Raw genomic sequence first — 19,159 nt, 5'->3', positions numbered from 1 at the left:
ATGTATAAAAAGTATGGGCACATTTTTTTTTCTTTGCTTGAGAAGACTGTTTTAAACTTTTCCAGATTTTTTTCCCTGACTGATTCCACACGATAATTATGGGTCTTCTACTGGTTTATATCGATTTAAATCGGCCCTCAGGGTTGTTGCACATACGTCTTCTCTAAAAAGAGATGTTTAAATATCGTTTCTTTACCAATTATTTGGGTTAAAACTGGGGAAAAATGTTCTTTTCTCAGTTCTTGTTGGCTGTAACCATGCAGCCTGCTAGCTAGCGGTTCTCCGCGGTGGATGCACGCCAGTTTACGGATGCGCCCTGAATTCGTGGTCTCAAAGCGGGTCGCGACATGGTGGTTTTTGTTGAATTGTTGTTTGTGTTTATGTCCCTTTGCTTCACATCTGTGCTGCTGTCACAATGTGACGCACAGTGGCGATGAGCTGAAGAACGGGGCTGGACGTCAGCTCCTGTGTGACGGTACATCAGTGGAGCTCAGTGGGGACACTGGACCTCACAGAAATGGGGTGAGTCGACACGATTCAACTCCACATCTTCTTTTTCCACCTCCAGTCATAAGGACAGTTATTTATATACAATTATTTCTGAAGATTATTATTTCTTGACATGTTATTACAAGAGGTGGGGTAATGTACAAAGTTCACAATACGATATACAATACAGGGCTCACGATAATGATATAGTACGATATTTTGAAAAAAGAGGGAAAAAAGTCCCAAAAAACTTGGAACGCTTTACTTGAAGTTTTATACAGAAGGCTGACATTACGCTGTCATTATTATGACATGACACCTGTCATTAGCATGAATAATGTGTCATGAAGGCTGTCATTAAGTGTCGTTTATTAAGTATAACCCTAACTAATCCCACTAGATTCCTCCAAATAACCCAAAAAATGCCAACATGGCTCCATAGGTGTCATCATTTAGAGAACAACACTCATGTATAAAACTTTGAGTAAAGTGTTAGCAAATAACCATGACTGTATTTGGCTGTGATACTTACATTACTCTGGATATGACTTTTTCAACTAAAAAAAAAAGAATAAATAAGCAATAATCCGGAGCCATGGAGGTGACATGGATGAGATTTCAAAAAAAAAAGAAAAAAAAAAGGGGGGGGTAATTAATTATTATCTTGGGGCCCGAGTTAATAAGTCAGGGTGCACGAGATAGTAACTCGGAGCCTGAGACTGCGGTAATGCCATCAGCGGTTTAAAACTAGAATGTCCATTTACATTACATGTATTGTAGGGGAGTTGAAAAAAAATGGATTTAGTGATATATCGCGTTATATTACGTTGTGCGATTCTCCGATCAATTCAAAATACATCCATATCAGTTTTGGTTTTTTTTTTTTTTTACCTTTATTTAACCAGGGAAAGTCATTTCCACAGCAGGAGACACTGTAACTGCACAAAGAAGTGCACTGAAACCTGGGCATGTTCACCAGCTTGTGTTTTTTCAATAAAATTTAAAAAGAAAGTACTAACTTTCTGCATTTATTTGTTCTTCTAGGCAACAAATAAAAGCCACAGGCAGATTGTATGTTATTTTTTTTATTTTTAGTTGTTGGCACATGGCATGTTAAAGCCAATGTTCTAACTGTAAACTATGCCAATAAAATATATCTCATACATAATGTTCTCATGAAGGTGTACACATTCACATATAAGTTGTTTCTTAAGTCATATATAAAAATTGAAAAAAACACAATAATACTTTACTATCGGGATATATCGTATCATATTGTGACCTATGTATTGGGATATGATGCGTATCACCAGATACAGGCAGTACACTCCCCTAATGTATTGTGTGTGTTTTGTGTAATTATGAGAAAATGGTACAGTGATTCCAGTTGAAAACTGACACTGAGGTATCTGGGAGGCTGAACAAAAATCTGGTGCAGTCAGTGTCCCTGAAAACAATTTGATTTTTGATGAATTTTTGTACAATACTCCTGTACTGTTGGTGTGATTTATGCTTGCAACTGAGGTGTACATGAACGCACCATGAAGCTCCCATCGGCTTTACCGGTGTCACGGTCTGAGTTCACATCGTACTGAGTTCCTCTTAAAATCTCAGTACATGACTGCTACGTACTGAGATCTACCCGTACTGGGTTACACTGATTTTAAAGTTACATTAGGTTAACTGTTTTTTTACTGCAATGTATGTTATAATCATGTTTTTTTGGAGACTTACTATTCGTATCCCAGACATGGTGCTTGGCTTGGTACTTGAGATTCCTGAGCTCCTTCTTGTCGGTGTCTGGTGATGGCGTGCCCTTCACCATGAAGAAGTTTAACTTGTCTATCATTTCTTTGTGGCGTTGGAACCTCTCCTGCCTCGTATATTGAGCAGTTGTACATTTTTGTACAGAAAGGAGCCATTCAGCACTCGTCAAAGAACATTAGCTTTGAACCTTAGCTTTGAAATTACATTTTTTATCTCAGAAGTAGAAAAAAGCTAAGCGGAAGTAGCATAAATTAATTTTCCGGGAGTGTGCATGCTCATAACCGATCTCAGACCGATGTGAACTCAGACCGTGACACCGTAATACGCAATGTAAACGGGCATTCTAGTTTTTTTTATCTCATCACCTCCATGGCTCTGTACAACAAAATAAAAAACATACATTTGTCCTATTTAAAGAGCAAGTGCCATTAAGCAAATATAAACGTAAAACTGAAAAATCATGTCAGTCTAAAATTAAAACCCAATCATGTAATCATCACGACATTCTTTTAAAACTATTTTGATCTGTGTGAACTTTGCACAGCAACTTTATTAAATAATCAAACTCGATCAGTCTATACAGCCCAGATTTAAAGGGGACATATCATGGTTTTAAATCCTTCCTTTTTACATATAAATCATACAGTTATGGTCTATATAAAGCGGAACTTCAATGCTTGGGTCTGAATTCCTCATTATTATAGCTCCACCCCTTTTCTACCCCTTTTCTGATGTGCTTCTGAGAGCAACTCGTTTTGGTGCGGTCTCTTTAAATGCAAATGAGACACTCCATGTCCCGCCCCCTCTTCAGGTGACACTCGGTTCAACTCCACCCTGCTCGGCCATTTTTGTAGTTTGATAGAAGAGATACGGCTATGTAGCGGCGCATAAACTTTTTATTCAGAGGTTATTTACAAAATGTCAACAACGGAAGACTTGTCCATCCAGCTTTACATGTTCGAGCCAGAGTCGGACACGGCGGAGCGAGATGAAAATGAAGATGATGAACCTGCAGAACCCTAACAAGTGAGCTAACACAAGCACCAAGCTAACGCTAGCGCCAAGCTATCGTCATGAAATGCATTTTAATACAGTCTTTTCAAAGACAAAAACGGCAAAATGAAATGACTAATGAAAACTTTAGACTTAAATTAAATCACGTAGGCCATATCATCAAGGATTTAAAACGAGCAAACAGCGCTAACATATGAAGTCTGAAGACGGTGCAACTGCTAATGCTAACAAAACAATGACAGGGACGTCTTATCATCACACTTTTTAGCGTTATTTACAGCTTACTGAAGTGCTTTGTTCGTCGTCTCCAAATATATACTGGCGGAGGTTGCAGAAACAGTCATCCTTGAAGTGCTTCGCGCACACAAAAATGACCTTACCCACAGATGTGGGTACATTTCTGTAAAAATAAAACTCAACCAGGCACTTCGAAAAGGTTCTGATGCTGGGAGACGGAGTAATGAAGCGTGTGGGTTACTACATCCAACAACTGAACATTTTGACTTATCCTCTCGTAACTTCGGCATCCTTGAGCTTGGACTACAAAATAAAAGCGAGAAATAAAAATGGAGGATTGCTCGAAGTGTTGGACCTGGAGTTGATGTCCTAATTTGGCAGTTCTGCTGCAAATACTGTGATGTAATAGTTCAAAAAATGTAATAGAGAATAGAAAAATCGAAACAGATTGAAAAATATGAGCAAAACAGAATATAAAGATATCAACGGAGCACCTGAAGAGACTAATTTGATTTTTTCTGTACTTCTAAGCACTCTAAATATACAACAAAATGCATTTAAGGGCTAAAAAAGTGGATTTAGCATGACATGTCCCCTTTAAGATATGGACGTGTTCTTTTTCAAGAAAAAAAAGACACGCTCGTTTGGCATCAGAATATTTAGTAAATAGACTTTTTTGAAGGAGCTGGTTTGGTTTGTAAGAGACCAGTTAGTGTCACTGGCCTATAGTGGAGAGAATGAGCAAGTATAGACAGATGAGCTGAGACTTCTTTCACAGGTGGGAACTGATCAAACTTTCTATGAATTCATGGAGTTTTTTTACGCTTGTCATTACAAGGGTTTGGATCATTGGAATCATTATTTTATGGAGGATTATCCTAGTGGTTAGCAATATAGTGCAAGCATTGTTAGAGCACAATATGTTATGTAACAATGACCCGAATTGTTATAAAAAATTGAAATGTAATAACTGGCCAATAATGTAACAAAAGTGGAGCCTGAAATGTTATCAGAAATTTGTAATAAAACCCAAAATGTTACAATTGTTGCAAGATGTTGAGCCATAAATGAGTAGTTGCAGGCAAAACATGTTTCCCCTAATAGTGTGCTAATTATGTTACATCACAGAGTGAGTCCATTTATTAGGGAAATTATATTTAGCCTGCCCCATAATGTACCGTAATAACGAACCAAAAATGTAACAAGTTGTTTGGGCAAAAGGTTTTTACGTTTTGGTAACATTATTGACCAGTTGTTGTTACATTTAGTTGTTTATTACCTTTTTTTTTCGAAAAAAAATACATTTCAGGCTTAGCAGCACTCTTGTTACATTATTAACCAGTTATTACATTTCAGTTTTTATTACATTTTTTTCTTCATAACATTTTGGGTCATTGTTACATATCGGGCCCTAACAACCCATTATCCAGATACATCTTCATTTTATTTGCTATTGTCATGTTGGATCCATAGTAATTTAATTTCTCCTTTAATCACCAGAGGCTTTACGCGCCACAAGCAGTTGATCATGAGTCAGGAGGGACTTTATCTAACGTGATCTCTCTGTGGATGATGGGTTTGTGCCTTTTATGACACGCTAACAGAATAGATCAACACTCAAGCCTTCGTTGGTGGCACATTAACACCAGAGCATTTCCTAACAGGCCCTGAAGAGGAGAGTCCGCTCTCCTCTTCTGCTGCTGGTCCATGGGATCACTCTCTCTACTCTTCATTCAGCCACATTTCAAAGCTTCTCCATCTGAGGAGCAGAAGAAGCACAGTGACCAGATACAGCCCTGGTGTCTCCCTGCCTCAGGTGGGTTTCTGCTGTAAAACCATCAGATTTTATATTCTTATCCAGAGCTGAGAAAAGACTGGGATTCATCAATAGCAAAGTGATATTTGTCTGTCCTTCTTTCAGAGTTTGAAGTCTCCATCTACTTTTGGGGTGAAATTTCTTAAATGTGCACAGGTTAGGACAAAACTTTCTCTGCTCAATGTGTAATCACACTGTTTATTACAGAGGTCTCAAAAAGTGGCAAATTCATTATTTTAACATAACACAGATTTACATTGAAAAATGATTTGCAAGTCTTTGTTTGTGAATGGTATCTTATTGTGAGTGTGTGTATGTAAACAGCAATTACAACAAAAATGTTGGCGGTATCGTCTAATAATTATTTACCCAGAACCAATTAAAAAGAACAACTAAGTTATTGTTTTCCCCACTAACACGTAATTAGTACATTGCAATTGTTCACATGTGCACTAGGGATAGACCGATATGGATTTTTTTCCCATCAGCCCAAGGCCATGACCGATACGGACTGCTGATATTTGCTTTTGCTCCCTCAATTTACGTCATAAAAATTACACAATGATGATAACAAATGGTACGAGTCTCAATTTTATAAAAAAGGAACATTTCTTTTAAATTAACAAAGGTGAGGTAGAACGATAACATGTAAAAAATAATGAACAAATATTAAAATTAGGTAACATAGAACATATTTAACAAATATTAAAGACAGGTGATGTAGAACAAGAACAAGTACAAAATAATTAACAAATATTAAAAACAGGTGATGTAGAACAAGAACAAGTACAAAATAATTAACAAATATTAAAGACAGGTGATGTAGAACAAGAACAAGTACAAAATAATTAACAAATATTAAAAACAGGTGATGTAGAACAAGAACAAGTAAAAAATATTCAATAAATATCAAAAACAAGTGATGTGGGGGTGGTGTGTAGCTCAGTGGGTTGAGCGCCCGCCCCATAAACGGAGGCTGTAGTTCCTCACCTGCGGCCGGTCCAGGTTCGATTCCCGGCCTGGGACCCTTTGCTGCATGTCATTCCCTGCTCTCTCTGATCCCCTTCCTGTCAAGCAACTGTCATATAAAGGCCCCTAGAGCCCAAAAAATCCTTAAAAAAAAAAAAAAACAAGTGATGTAGAACAAATATTTCTGCTTTCTGTAAATAATGCAGATCGGCGAACTCAGCAGCCCACATCGGCCGATGCCGATACATGTAAAAAAGGCAAAAATCGGCCGATGTCTCGGTCTAACACTAACGTGCACTTAGTAGTCATAAGCACATACAAATATCACTATTTACACATGTTTGACATAAACTATGGATGTAAACATACATTAGGTTTGTCAATTATGAATTACAGAAAAATATATTAATATTACATTTTTTCCTAGTTAATGAAAGTAATATTTTTTTTTTAGACAATTTGGGTATAATTTGTATAAGATTTCTCATATTGTTTGATTATAATTAAGGCACTCTTTCCTTCACATGATGACCAGAATGTCATCTTTTCATGTTTTGTTTAGTTTGGGAACATATTAAGTATGGTTTTTGTAGAAACAAAGAGAGGAAACACTGGACTCTGGTATTCATGATTTTTTTTTTTTGGCCTGTCCTCTTTGAGGTTATATCTGAGGCTAACATTACTGATTTATTCTTTTCTTTGTTATTGTAAAACTGTTCTAGGTGAAACTGAACACCGATCCTCCTCAGTTGACTTTCTTCCTGCGGATTCACAACATGGGTCCAGCCAGTGGTACCAACCTATCCCAGGTAGCCGTTAGAGACTCCATTTCTGGAATAGTACCTTTGAAAACTGCAGGCAAGGTTGTGGAAAGAGGCTATCAGACATTTACCATTGATTCCCTGTCAGGTACGATTATGTCCGGCATGTTATTTTTTTATTTTTATTTTTTTCATTTCTTTGCACTCTACTTTTCAAGCTTAATGAGTGTTTTTGTACTTCACTATTTTAGCTGGATCCCAAATTGTGGTGCAATATACTGCTCATGTAAGGAGCCATAAGAGTGAAATCCTTGAACTTCCAGCTTTTCTCACCTTCTCTAATGCCTCACAGGTATTTATTTCACCCTGTGTACACTTTAGAAATGATCCATACAGCTATTTGTCTAGGGATGTCCCGATACAACTTTTTCACTTTTGATACTATGCCAAAATTGCAGCCTTGCGTATCGCCGATACCAATATCGATATGATACGATATCAGCACGAATCATACATACTTTTATTGCTTATTTTGTGGTGTGGAATGTTAGAAAAGTCTTGATCAAGTGATGTTACGCAAACAGAGAACAATAGTCAACAACAGTAGGGATGAGAAAAACTGATCCATTGATTAATAACTAAATGGTTACATACATTTTAACCTTCAACATAATATCTATAGTATTCTACTATTGAATAAAAATAAATTATAAGACCCTGAAAAATAACATAAATAAATCCAATAAAAAATAAATTACACTTTTATAGTGTAAACAACTACACAATATTGTCAACTGTTCAAAGTTAAGATTTCACAGGTCCAGTTTCACTGACTGCCCAAAACAATGTGATCGTTGCTTTTACAAGAGCAGAAAACAAATAATAATCAGTCATTTAACTAAACTGCTACTCCTCCATCTCCACTTTCTGCAGTCTGAGCATGATGTGGAGATTTTCTTTTTTATATCAGAAGCTTACATCAGAGATTTTAGATATATCGGATCGGGACATCCCTAAGTTTTTCCCACTACCTTGTCTTTAATTGTACTTTGGAATTGTCATAGTGTAACAACAAATCTTCCTGTTCTAAACTCCACAGAATGATGTCAGTATGTTTGGTCCATTAACAACAAACCTAACGCTCAGAGTCAACTCTACAAACAGAGTCAGTTCTTCTTCTTCTCCCTTCATGCATCATATAACCTCACAAATGTTTTATAGTATTTGTGTTTTTAAATACACATCTTTTTGTTTTCTGTAGATCTATCCAAACCACGGCGTGCATTTTGCTGGATTTGTTGCAGGGTTCTTTGTCACCTTGCTGCTGCTTCTGTTGGTATTTCTGGCCTTCAACCTGATTGGTCTCAGAACCAGAATAAACCTTCTTCATCAAAGGGTAAAAAAAGACAATTAAAATTTTGAATATTCTGAATAATATTCTAAATATATCGTAAATGTATTATAATAATCCATTATTATTCAAAGCATTTTTAGTATTTTTCTAAACATTATAAGGAGTGAAATAATGATTTTCTTGCTGACCAAATCATTTCCAGGATATGCTATGATCAATGACCAATTCTTTTTATTGTTTATATCAATATTGAATTGAGTGTGTTTTTTCACAGAGAATCAGAAGGGATTCAGACTTTGAGTACGCTGATTGCAACCTGAGTGAGACGGTAAAAGATGAAGCAGCGTTTGAAGATAAGATGGTGGACATCATGGTCCTTGAGGATCCCCAGAATATGTACAAGGCTTTAGAAAAGTCAGTAGAATTTTCCCTTGAGGGAAACAAACAGATTATTTTTTCTCACTACCTCAATGACTGCACAGATATTGCACGTTTGAAATGAGTCGTGTCCTCTTTTTCTATTTTGCATTTTTAGTCTGGAAATGTCTACACGGCTGCATGCCACCAATAGCTTGGAGGCCATGAGGATTCAGCTTTACAAAGACATCACGTCCGCCCTGCTGGGTGGGCTGCGATCACAGGGTCAGGCCAGTGGCCAGTCCCAGCAAAGACTGCTGAGTGTGCTCCACGGACAGCTGCTGGGTATGGAGGGCCGCCTCAAGGAGGAACGAGGGGCCCGCATGGCTGCCCTGGCGGCTCGGTGTAACCTGGAGACCCGCAAGGAAATGGAAGCTGAACATCACAGGGAGGCGGCTGAGAAGGCCCAGGCTGAGCTGATGTGCCAACATGCCGACCAGCAGGTGGTGCAGTGACATAAACTCAGCTGTAATGAATTGTATATAACAATATTATCTGTATAAGTGCATTGCTTTAAACACTGTAAATATTGTGTAAATGTGCTGTTCTGCTGTTGGTAGGAGCTTCTGCAGTGCAGTGTCCTTCTGGAAAAGCTGCACAAGTTGAGGCAGAATCAGCTTCAGCACAGTTTATTGGTTCGACACGAAGAAGCATCGGCTCAAGTCCAGAGGCAGATCATCGTGTGGAGGCGGGTGGAGCTGCACAAGATCTTCTCCGAGGAGCTAGAGGAGGCCACAAGAATGGGCGAGTTGGAGAAGAGCACAGCCAAGAGCCTTCAGCACCGTTACTTCACTTACCAGGTTAGCAAGAAAAAAGGACAGTTATGTATCATTCTTGAGAAAAGCACTCATCTCTGACTCTTTTCCTTTTGTATTCAGAATGAATAAATACATTGTGTATCTGGCTGTTTAGGATCAGCTTGAGGAGGTCCTTGATGTGGTCCTGGCCAATCAGCGTTATGTGATCGCTGAACGCAGTGCTCAGAGGAAGTTCCTGTTGCACAGCCTCCACAGCCTCAACAGTTTGATCTCTGACACCTTCTCCTCAACGTCCAGCAATTTAGACATCTGGTTTTCACACATGAAAGGGTAAGTGTGTAAATTAAGGCAGGGACACCATGGGGTGGTGGGGGCACAGCTGCAGTAGACATAGTCATTGTTTAAATGTCTCCATTACCACAGTGGCATTTTTTTATGTTATTTTTGATTTCATATTTACTTGAGTTGAAAAGGTCATAAGTCTAATTCTGCCCAGAATTAAATTCAAAACAAAGCATGGTCATTTTTCAACTAGCATTTTTTTGGTTTGTTTTTCCTTTCCAGAAATACTGTCCTGTATTGTTACCATGAGCCCAGTAACTTTGTGTATCATCCCATCCCTAGTGTAAATCCTCCTGTTTGGAAGGAAGTAAATAAAGTACTCCATGTTTCACGCCTTTGTATAAAAACCTTCTTAAAGTAATAATTTGACATGGTTTACAGAGCAATACATCATCCATTCATTTTCAGACACTGGGCGCTAGTCAGAGGACAGAGTAAAACATGCTTTTCAATAATGTACATACACTGGGTGATATGTCAAATAATATATCAACACTTTAGTTTCAAGTATTAATACTGATAAAAATGTATGAGTAAAGAGCGATGTGTAACATTTTGTAAAACAGATGTGTTTTAAACAGTGACATGTTCTCTATACTTCTGTTAATAACTGCCATGGTTTTGACAAACCAAATTTCAAGGTCTTCACACCAACCCTTTCATTTTTTATATTGCACTGTTGATTTTATGACTATAATCTATATTTCACTTTTAATCACTTTGAGTTACCCTGGGTATGAAATGTCTTTATGAATCTAATTGCCTGAACTTGCCTTAAAAGACTGCAATGAGTAGCATTTAAGTTTACGGCTCACAGTGTTCATATCTCCTATTTGTCTGCATGTCTTGTGTATGTAATTGTTAATATGTAATAGTTTTGGTATTTTACCTGTCGTGCCCTCTTCTGTCCAGCAGAGGGAGCAGTGTCCCTGCTGAGCAGCTGGAGCAGCTGCAGGAAAAAGCCCAGAAGGAGCTGGTGTGTGTGAGGCAGAGACTTGATGAGTCTCTTAACCAGGAGAGGAGAGCCATGCGCTGTGGACTCATTAAAAAGAGGAGGGAGCTCATCTCTGACTTGGTGCATTTATCATGTTATTTTAACATAAGAGTACAACTGGTTCTACTGTTTACATGTCTATGATGATACTAAAAAATGTGAAATACTTCTGACTCGTTCAAATAAATAGGTGAGAGTCCACAAGCAGAAGCAAAGAGAACTTTCCAGTCTTTCTAAAGCTCTGGAGGATCAAAGGGCGATCACAGAGCATCTGCACAGCTGGCAGAACTTATTGACAGCTCACAGTTCAGAGCTGGCAGAGCTGATCAACAATCTGGATGAAGAGGCTGCTGCTGACATCCGAAAGGTGCCACTCTCATTGTAGACAGAACACACATCCACCACCACACTACTGCTACCAGTATGTTCATCTTTAAAATCCCAGCATCATCTTTTTTTAGATGACCATGCATGTGATCCAGAGTTCGATGACTGACATCAAAGCCATCCTGCCCACTGCATCCCAGTCCCTGCTCGCACTCCAGCCCCGTGCAGGCCATTGCTCTGCTCTGGAGGAGGAATCAGTGGCAGGGTCTGGGCAGAACCCAGGCCAAGGAGTGAGTGTCATGCTGCAGGGCCAGGAAAGACTGCATCAGGAAGGCAAAGCAGCTCTGCACACCCTCAGCTGCACCAGAGAGGTTCTGAGGAAGGAAACGGACAAAGAGCTGCAGGAGCAAAAAGAGCTGAGGACACAATGTAGAGAGTTCTTCAGGTGAGAAAAGTTCACATTTTATTACATCAGGACCAAAGACACAGCTGAGTTTTGCTGCGTTGATCATTACTTTCCCCTTTTTTATGTACGTTTTAGGAGTTTATGTTTGTCCCAACTCGCTCTGTCTGAAGATGATGAGCTGAGGATGAAGCTGGAGTTCCAGAAGTGTTTCTCAGTGAAAGACCACTGTCTGGTGCTGCCTCATGCCGTCTGCAGAAGGAAACTCCACAGAGCCCTGGAAGGATGGAGGGAGGAGAGGGAGAAACACATGGTAAACACATAGATGGGGTTTCCCGATTCGATAATGATATCGGATATCGGTTCGATATCAGCCAGAAAACAAATATCGGATTTTATCTGACTGCATCGAAAATCTCCGATATATATTATATTATATTTATTCAATTCTAGAACACTGTAGTTATGATGTTGAAGGTTAAAATGTATGTAACCAATTAGTTTATAATAAATGGGTCAGTTTTTCTAATCCCTGCTGTTGTTGACTATTGTTCTCTATTTGAGTGACATCACTTGATCAAGTCTTTTCTATAATTCCACACTACAAAATACGTAATAATGTATTATCAGTGCTGATATCGTATCGGATCCATATTGGTATCAGTCAATACTCAAGGCTGTAATATTGTTATCATATCGGAAGTGAAAAAGTTGTATCGGGACATCCCTACTCATAGATGACACATCTCACTGGGTTTGCTCTTCCAGTGCCAGAGTCACCATTCTGTCAGTCTCATGCTGAGCATCTTTACTCCTTAAATACGCTTCTTTAGACAATCCACAAAGCTCATTTAAACTGGCAGGGAAACACAACAACATTCCCTTTAATTTCACTTCAAATAAACAAATAATGCTGATTTTTTTTACCAACTGAACAAAATGCACTGGTGTCCACCCTCAATCATGTGGTCTCTCTACACTTTATGTGACTTTATTACCAAAGTTTCGATTACTTAAAAGCCCCGATGATTTTTTTTAATTAGATGAAATCATAGCGTATGCTTAATAGATTAAGGAATCAAACTTGATTTACTCCAAAAAGAAAGAAAAAAGGCCAAAACTGTCACTTGAAGGTTTGTTTTCATCTCCACTCTAAACACTCCATTTGTTGACTATTTCTTGCATTGCATTATTGGATATAAAGTTCTGAAAAGCTGCATAGGAGTGTTTTTACTTCATTGTTACCATGATTTCTTGCCAGAAAAGGAGGATAGTAATTAACTTGACACCATTTTTGTTCTAGTTTGTTCCCAGTAGTCCCTGTGATATCAGAATGTAGTAAAAACACTTCTGTGCACTCGTCTACACAACTTTATATCCCACAATGCACTGCGAAAAATTACAACAAAGTGTTTATTGTGGAGATGACAACAAACTTTCCTGTGGCAATTTTGACTTTTGCAGTAAATGATGTTTAATTCATTGTTTTATGAGGCACTATCTGAGAGAGCACAGGTCACCAAGACAAATTCCTCGTGTGTATTCATACACTCTTGGTCAATAAAGTTGATTCTGATTCTGATACACTATGATTTTATCTAATAAAACATTATTGAGGGTAGTAGCTTTAATAATATCGTCATTGCTTAACTGTGTGTCTGCACTTGTCTTTATTTTATTGCAGAATAACATGATGCTCAAGAGAAAAACCAGTGGCTCCAGAGAGAAAAGTGGTTCGTCTGACCTTCTGCTCTTAAAGAGGAGGCTCAAGGAAAAGATTGGGCTCTTTGAGAAGGAAAAGGAGATGGAGAGCGAGTTGATGAACAAGGCAAGGCTGGTTACTTTCCAATAGTGGCGTTTAAAAGCTGCATTTTAAATTACATCCTGTCTTCATTTCCTGAGTCAATATTTACAGCATTAGTTGAGTTATATATATATATATATATATATATATATATATAAAAGACCAATTCCCATTCATTGAATCATTGTTAGGTATTGGAGGAGACACAGAGGGAGAGAGAAGATGATCTTTGCTGTCAGGCTGATAGTCTGGCCATGCAGATGGCAATGATCCACTACCAGAAAGCAGAGAGGTGGATCAAAGTAGTGGAGACGCTCAGAGCAATGCTCACCCTGCACAGCCTGCTCGTTCAACTGCTCAGAGAGAGAAAAGTCCTGGACACATCACACATGGCTCAGACTATACAGAGCTACTGCTTGGTAAGTGAAACAGTGCAGGTACCAACATGTCTGTTATCGATGAGATTCACATGTTGTTGTGCTTTATTGTAAATCTTGTGTCAAAGTCAAGGACCGAGGGCCAAATTCGGCCCTTTGCAGCATCCATTTTGGTCGCAGGAAAAAAAATGACAGCGAAAACATGAATTGTTGTGTAAATGAAACATTGTGAGCCTATTTGCAGGGGATCACTGTTTTCCCAGTGAAAATAATGCATGATGGCAGTCATTTTTATTGTTAAACTGTTGAGAAAAAAAATCTAAATTGTTAGAAAATCCTTCTCAAATTATTACATAACATTTTCCTTAATTAAAGGCACACCGTGGACCTTTTGACCTAAAGAGTTGACCCATATGAGTTATTTTAAATGATTCCTCAGGCCAATATACAGCACTTGACAGTATCAACGCTCAGAGCAGGGCTTCCCTCTTGAAATATCGCCTATGTAAGTTTGGAAAGACGGACCGTCTTTCAGCAGGTCATGTGACCTGGAGAATGTTTCGCTTTACGGCAGTCACGTGACCACAGGCTCGGATATATATAGTGGCCACGTGACGTCACAACATATGGGCATTTCCTGACCTTACACCATTGCTGTGGGCAGCTGAAAAGAGTTTAGCCTCTGTTTACAGCCAAAAGAGCACAATATGGTAGTTTTGTGTTGCGCTATTGATGCAATAATTGCCGCAATAGTTAAGTTAAACGTGGATTCTTTAGTAAGGGAAGTCGGCAAGTCAGATCTATAACTTCGTGATAAGGATTGGCTCTCAGGGCTGGGGCGCGAAGCGGGGCTGTGCTCACGTCACGGCTACAGTCTATGGACTGGAGGAGCACCGCATCGGTGGCGGTCCCCCCCAACTCCCTGGCCTCACCGTTGTTATTGGCCCCCTTCGCCGGGGTACGCCCCTACCCCGGTCGCAGCGCCGACCCTCAGTGAAGGGGGGCGACGACTGCGGCGGGGCTAAGGAGTAGCGGGGAAGTGCCACAGACGCGGCAAGGAAGGCCAAGCGCCAGGACTCCGGCAACGGGGAGAAGAACCCAGCCCCGCTTCGCACCCCAGCCCTGAGAGTCATTCCTTATCCCGAAGTTACAGGTCAACTACTGTCTGCATACACGATCAAAAGACAAGGGAGGCTGGCCCGACTGACTGTTAGTTGATTTTTGCGACAGTGCTGTGGCGTTTGTGACCACTAGAGGCGCTTGCGTGAAAGCTCCGAGTTGCCAAAAGTTACACAGTGTTCCTTTAAATAGAAATAGGTCACAAATCTAGGAACTTTAAAGTGAAGATCCTTGTTGGGACTGATATCTGTCACTTACTGCTTAAATGTTGTCAGCTTCTTATATATTTTGTATTTTATGTATACGTACTAGTGCAAATATAGGGCACAATAATGTTGAAATTACTCTTTTTTTCCCCACATAAAATCTGTGGCCCACTTGAGATCAAACTGCTCCGTATTTAGCCCTCAACTAAAATGAGTTTGACACCCCTGTTGTGAGCCCTAATTTGAATGTTTTTTTCCAAATCAATCTCAACCTGAGTACCTTACAGAAAATGAGTTTAGTGTGAACGTGTTTGTTTTCTGCCTCAGGGTCTAGAGGAAGCAGAACAGCAGCTTCAGAAGGAGAGGAAAGAGTTAGACGGCTTGCTAACGTCTCAGCTCAGAGCAGAGTGTAGGAAAACACAGCAACGGGCCTCTGGTGAGGAAGAGGAGGATAGCAAGGATGAAGATGTATTCCAGCTGCAGCCAGATTGCAGGATGACTACAATCCTCCAGGAAGCACTTTACAAGCGTGAGCAGGTCATCGCTCTGTTGGCTGGGAGGTGAGCTGTAGCTGACACATATATATAAATATACTGTATATATATACAGTATATGTATAAATGCTTGCATGTTTTAAGGTTCCAAGTAATGTCCACCAACAATCAAGCAATGAAAGATTTACGAGAACAGACGGAGCTCAAGAGACTTTATGCCACTTGTGACCAGGTTTGCTTTTTTCTTTTGGGCAAATATCAGTAAAATACAAGCTCAGCTCCAGCTCAGCTCCAGCTCAGCTCCAGCTCAGCTCCAGCTCTAGCTCAGCTCCTGTTGCCTTTGCTGTTTCAGGATCTGGAGTTTGCGTCTCGTCTGGTAAAGCAGAGTCAGCTCTCTGCTGAGGTTCTACTGGAGACGCTGCGGCTCCTCCTCCCCACACTGCCAGAGAGTGAACTCCTTTCAATCACAGACGCCCTCTGCCCAAAACCGCACTCTGACACTGAGCATCATGGGTAAGCTGCCGATGTAAAATGCGTATATTGACAAATCGTTTTATTGCCTTAAGCTTCATCCATCAGTGGCTGCCGTAGAGTATGTTTGTCTTAGGGGAGGCACAAAAACAACATGAATGAATGTGTGGGTGCGGATGGTTCTTAATTACAGCTTAGCTACATTTCATCTCCTTACAAGTAGGGGATAATTTATTAAAAACAAGAAATTTAAAAAAAAAAAAAAAAAGTTTAATTTACTCTCAGATTGATTTAATTTTTGCACCAGTTATTTCTAGTGCTACATTGTTCATTGCAGTGACTTTACTTTGTTTTAATGCGAGTGCATAATATAAATCTGGTTACGTTTTTACTGGTGATGTTTGGGAATGCATGGGAAACATGTACTGATGTGGTCAATTATAATTGAAACTATGTAATTGATAATTAATTATAATTATGTTGTATATATAATTGTTATCGTATTTGATAAAATGTGTTTCTGTTGTAACCGTAATTGCTTTGTAATTGTGTTCAGATATTTGACTTTGTAATTGTCATGGAAATTCTCTTAAAAAAAAAGTACATTTTAAATAAACACAAAATTGGGGAACCATTTTACAGTTCTATGTCTTACACATACTTAGTTAACAATTATTAAAATATGTTTTATATGAAGTTTACCTGTAAGTTTTCTTAAGAATCAATTTACCATTTTTAAAATAATTTAAATCGAGCGCTATAATGACGGGCTTAGACACCTTCACTAGAAATATGAAAACCTATTAATTATTGGATTAGGAAACCTAATAATGTAACCAAGAGATGAAAAACTAATTGGATGATAGATAACATTTTGAAGTGTATTTTACAGCTGACTTAAAACATGGAGGAAAACCGACCAGTTATTATAAGAGATGCTAGCAGAAAGCTAACACAAGTGGAAGGTTATGTTTATGTTGATTGTTGTATATATCTGTATTATTATTGTACAGTTGTATATTTCTATTGCTATTAATATTTATTATTTTCTACTGTAATGTGTGCACTTGTATTTAATCCTTATTTAATTAACAGTATTGTACTTAATTATATATGTTTTTCTTTCTTTCTTTCTTTCTTTCTTTCTTTCTTTCTTTTTTTCTTTCTTTCTTTCGTGTTTATTCTTTTTATTTGTAATATATATATATGTAAATTTTCTGATGGGTTAATTATTAAAGGCTTAAAGGTAAAAGTTAATTGTGATTATTAATTATTAAAATGTAATTGAGAACATAATTTTAATTGACTTTCAGGAGAAAATATGCATAATTGAGTTGTAATTGAAGATGGACAATTGAAGACGTAATTGTAATTGAAAAATGTAATTGACCCCAACCCTGATTGACACTGCTCATACAAGAGTTGAGTTATACTGTAAACCTCAATGTTGTTTGTCATGTGACATTCTCCTATATTGTGTTGTTTGCTTTTCTTCCTGTGGGGGATGTTTTTACACTCCACCTTTCATGGATGTTTTTGCTGTGTTGATTTTGGGACCAGGTGCTCAGAGGATTTGGACACAGTTCTGCTTTTAAAACTGAGGAAGGATGTGGTTGAGAGAAACATGCCAAGTATTCCAAGCTGCTTTGCACGCAGACAGAGGTGAGTTCATTACATTCTCAGAAGCAAACACGTCAATTTGTAACCCAGCGATCACCAACTGTGTTGACAAATCTGTGAGTGAAATGAAAATTGCACTTGATCAGAGAAGTTTGGCAGTGTGTCCTCTGTGGTCTCACACACACACACACACACACACACACACACACACACACACACACACACACACACACACACACACACACACACACACACACACACACACACACACACACACACACGCACACACGAGTCCTAACAAATGTTTCTTTGTGCTCACAGCATCCAGGAAAAAAGGGAAAGCCTGATGGAAAAGCTGTTCCCCAAATCCCATCTATTCAGTGGTGCAGATGATGCACCTCTGCTGGTTGAGGGGAATGGAAACGCGGATAGTTTTACAAAAACAAAGCAGTCCATTTATGAACCAACTCTGCCTGGTAAACCACAGCAGAGCCACAGCACCAAGCAGAAAGGCACGGACACGTTGCAGGAAGTTCATCAAAGCACAGCAGCAGCAGATCACGTGACCTCAGCCTCGTCCTGCAGCGCCCTGGGCAGCTTCGCTACTGGAGAAAGACTGTTTGTGTTTCGAGATCCACCTGAGTCACGTGACCCTGCAGATGTCTCTAAAAGGAGAAAGAAGAGGAATTTCCTTAATCTGAAGAAAAGCTCAGTGGCTCCAGCAAACCTCCCCTGACATTATCAAGTTTTTATGATGTCAAAACATCATAAATTCCAAAATAAATGAATAGTCCTGCAAAAATATTTACAATGTTTTTCAAACTGTATGTAGCATCTGGCTTTGTTGCCAAGTAAAGGCAGCTTTCAGAAATGGGTATCCTTTTTTCTTCACATATTTTAAGATTCTTAAGCAGATCACAGATATTTGTTTCTAATGAACATAAGATCTGTCATAGTGAAAGCAAAGATCTCTAAAGTGTTTTAATGAGGTCATACTCAGAGTTATGTCTACAGTTAAAGTAAAAAAATAAAGCATGTTATTTTCCAACTTGAGTTTTTTTTTCTTCTTCTTTTTTCTTCCCAAACATGTTGTATCGTTATCAGGAACCCATTATCATCTATTGTGGTGAACCGTATGTCGCCCCACGCTTAGTAAATAGGCGGCATCTATGCTTTATCATTAAAATGTGTCTCCAATGAATCAGATTGTGTAGGCTGGTTTAATTATCTTAAATCATACATGGCCCGGGGACCAAATCCGGCCCTTTAGAGTATTAAATTCTCCCCTGAGGATAAAGTCAAAATTACAGAAAACATGAATCATTGTGTAAAAATACCAAGTAATTCAGTTGTAGATGTCTCAGCCTTTCCAAATACAAAAATATAATGAAAGCTCACAATATTTGCCAGGGTTCACAGT

At 38.8% G+C, this 19,159-nt stretch overlaps 1 protein-coding gene across 2 annotated transcripts; it reads left to right on the top strand.

Moving 5' to 3' along the window:
- The first annotated feature begins 44 nt into the window (after positions 1-44).
- LOC114464035 (limbin-like) lies at positions 45-18,743 on the top strand. 2 transcript variants are annotated; one of them, XM_028448067.1, is made up of 23 exons: positions 45-522; positions 5,008-5,083; positions 5,172-5,323; positions 5,429-5,479; positions 7,015-7,201; positions 7,305-7,405; positions 8,153-8,218; positions 8,315-8,449; positions 8,682-8,821; positions 8,943-9,267; positions 9,385-9,624; positions 9,737-9,912; positions 10,840-10,999; positions 11,109-11,285; positions 11,380-11,690; positions 11,787-11,961; positions 13,333-13,476; positions 13,644-13,871; positions 15,482-15,714; positions 15,793-15,880; positions 16,001-16,161; positions 17,680-17,781; positions 18,061-18,743. In XM_028448067.1, exons 1-23 carry the CDS (start codon positions 292-294, stop codon positions 18,473-18,475), a joined length of 4,074 nt encoding a protein of 1,357 aa, XP_028303868.1. In that variant the 5' UTR covers positions 45-291; the 3' UTR covers positions 18,476-18,743. The 2 variants fall into 2 exon arrangements, with proteins under 2 accessions (XP_028303868.1, XP_028303867.1); XM_028448066.1 differs by having other exon boundaries at positions 10,837-10,999.
- Positions 18,744-19,159: the final 416 nt, after the last annotated feature.

The sequence above is a fragment of the Gouania willdenowi genome, chromosome 5 (assembly GCF_900634775.1).
Source record: "Gouania willdenowi chromosome 5, fGouWil2.1, whole genome shotgun sequence".
NCBI classification, from domain to species: Eukaryota; Metazoa; Chordata; class Actinopteri; order Blenniiformes; family Gobiesocidae; genus Gouania; species Gouania willdenowi.
The sequence above is the reverse complement of the archived record's forward strand: the minus strand, read 5'-3'. Positions and strand labels throughout refer to the sequence as shown.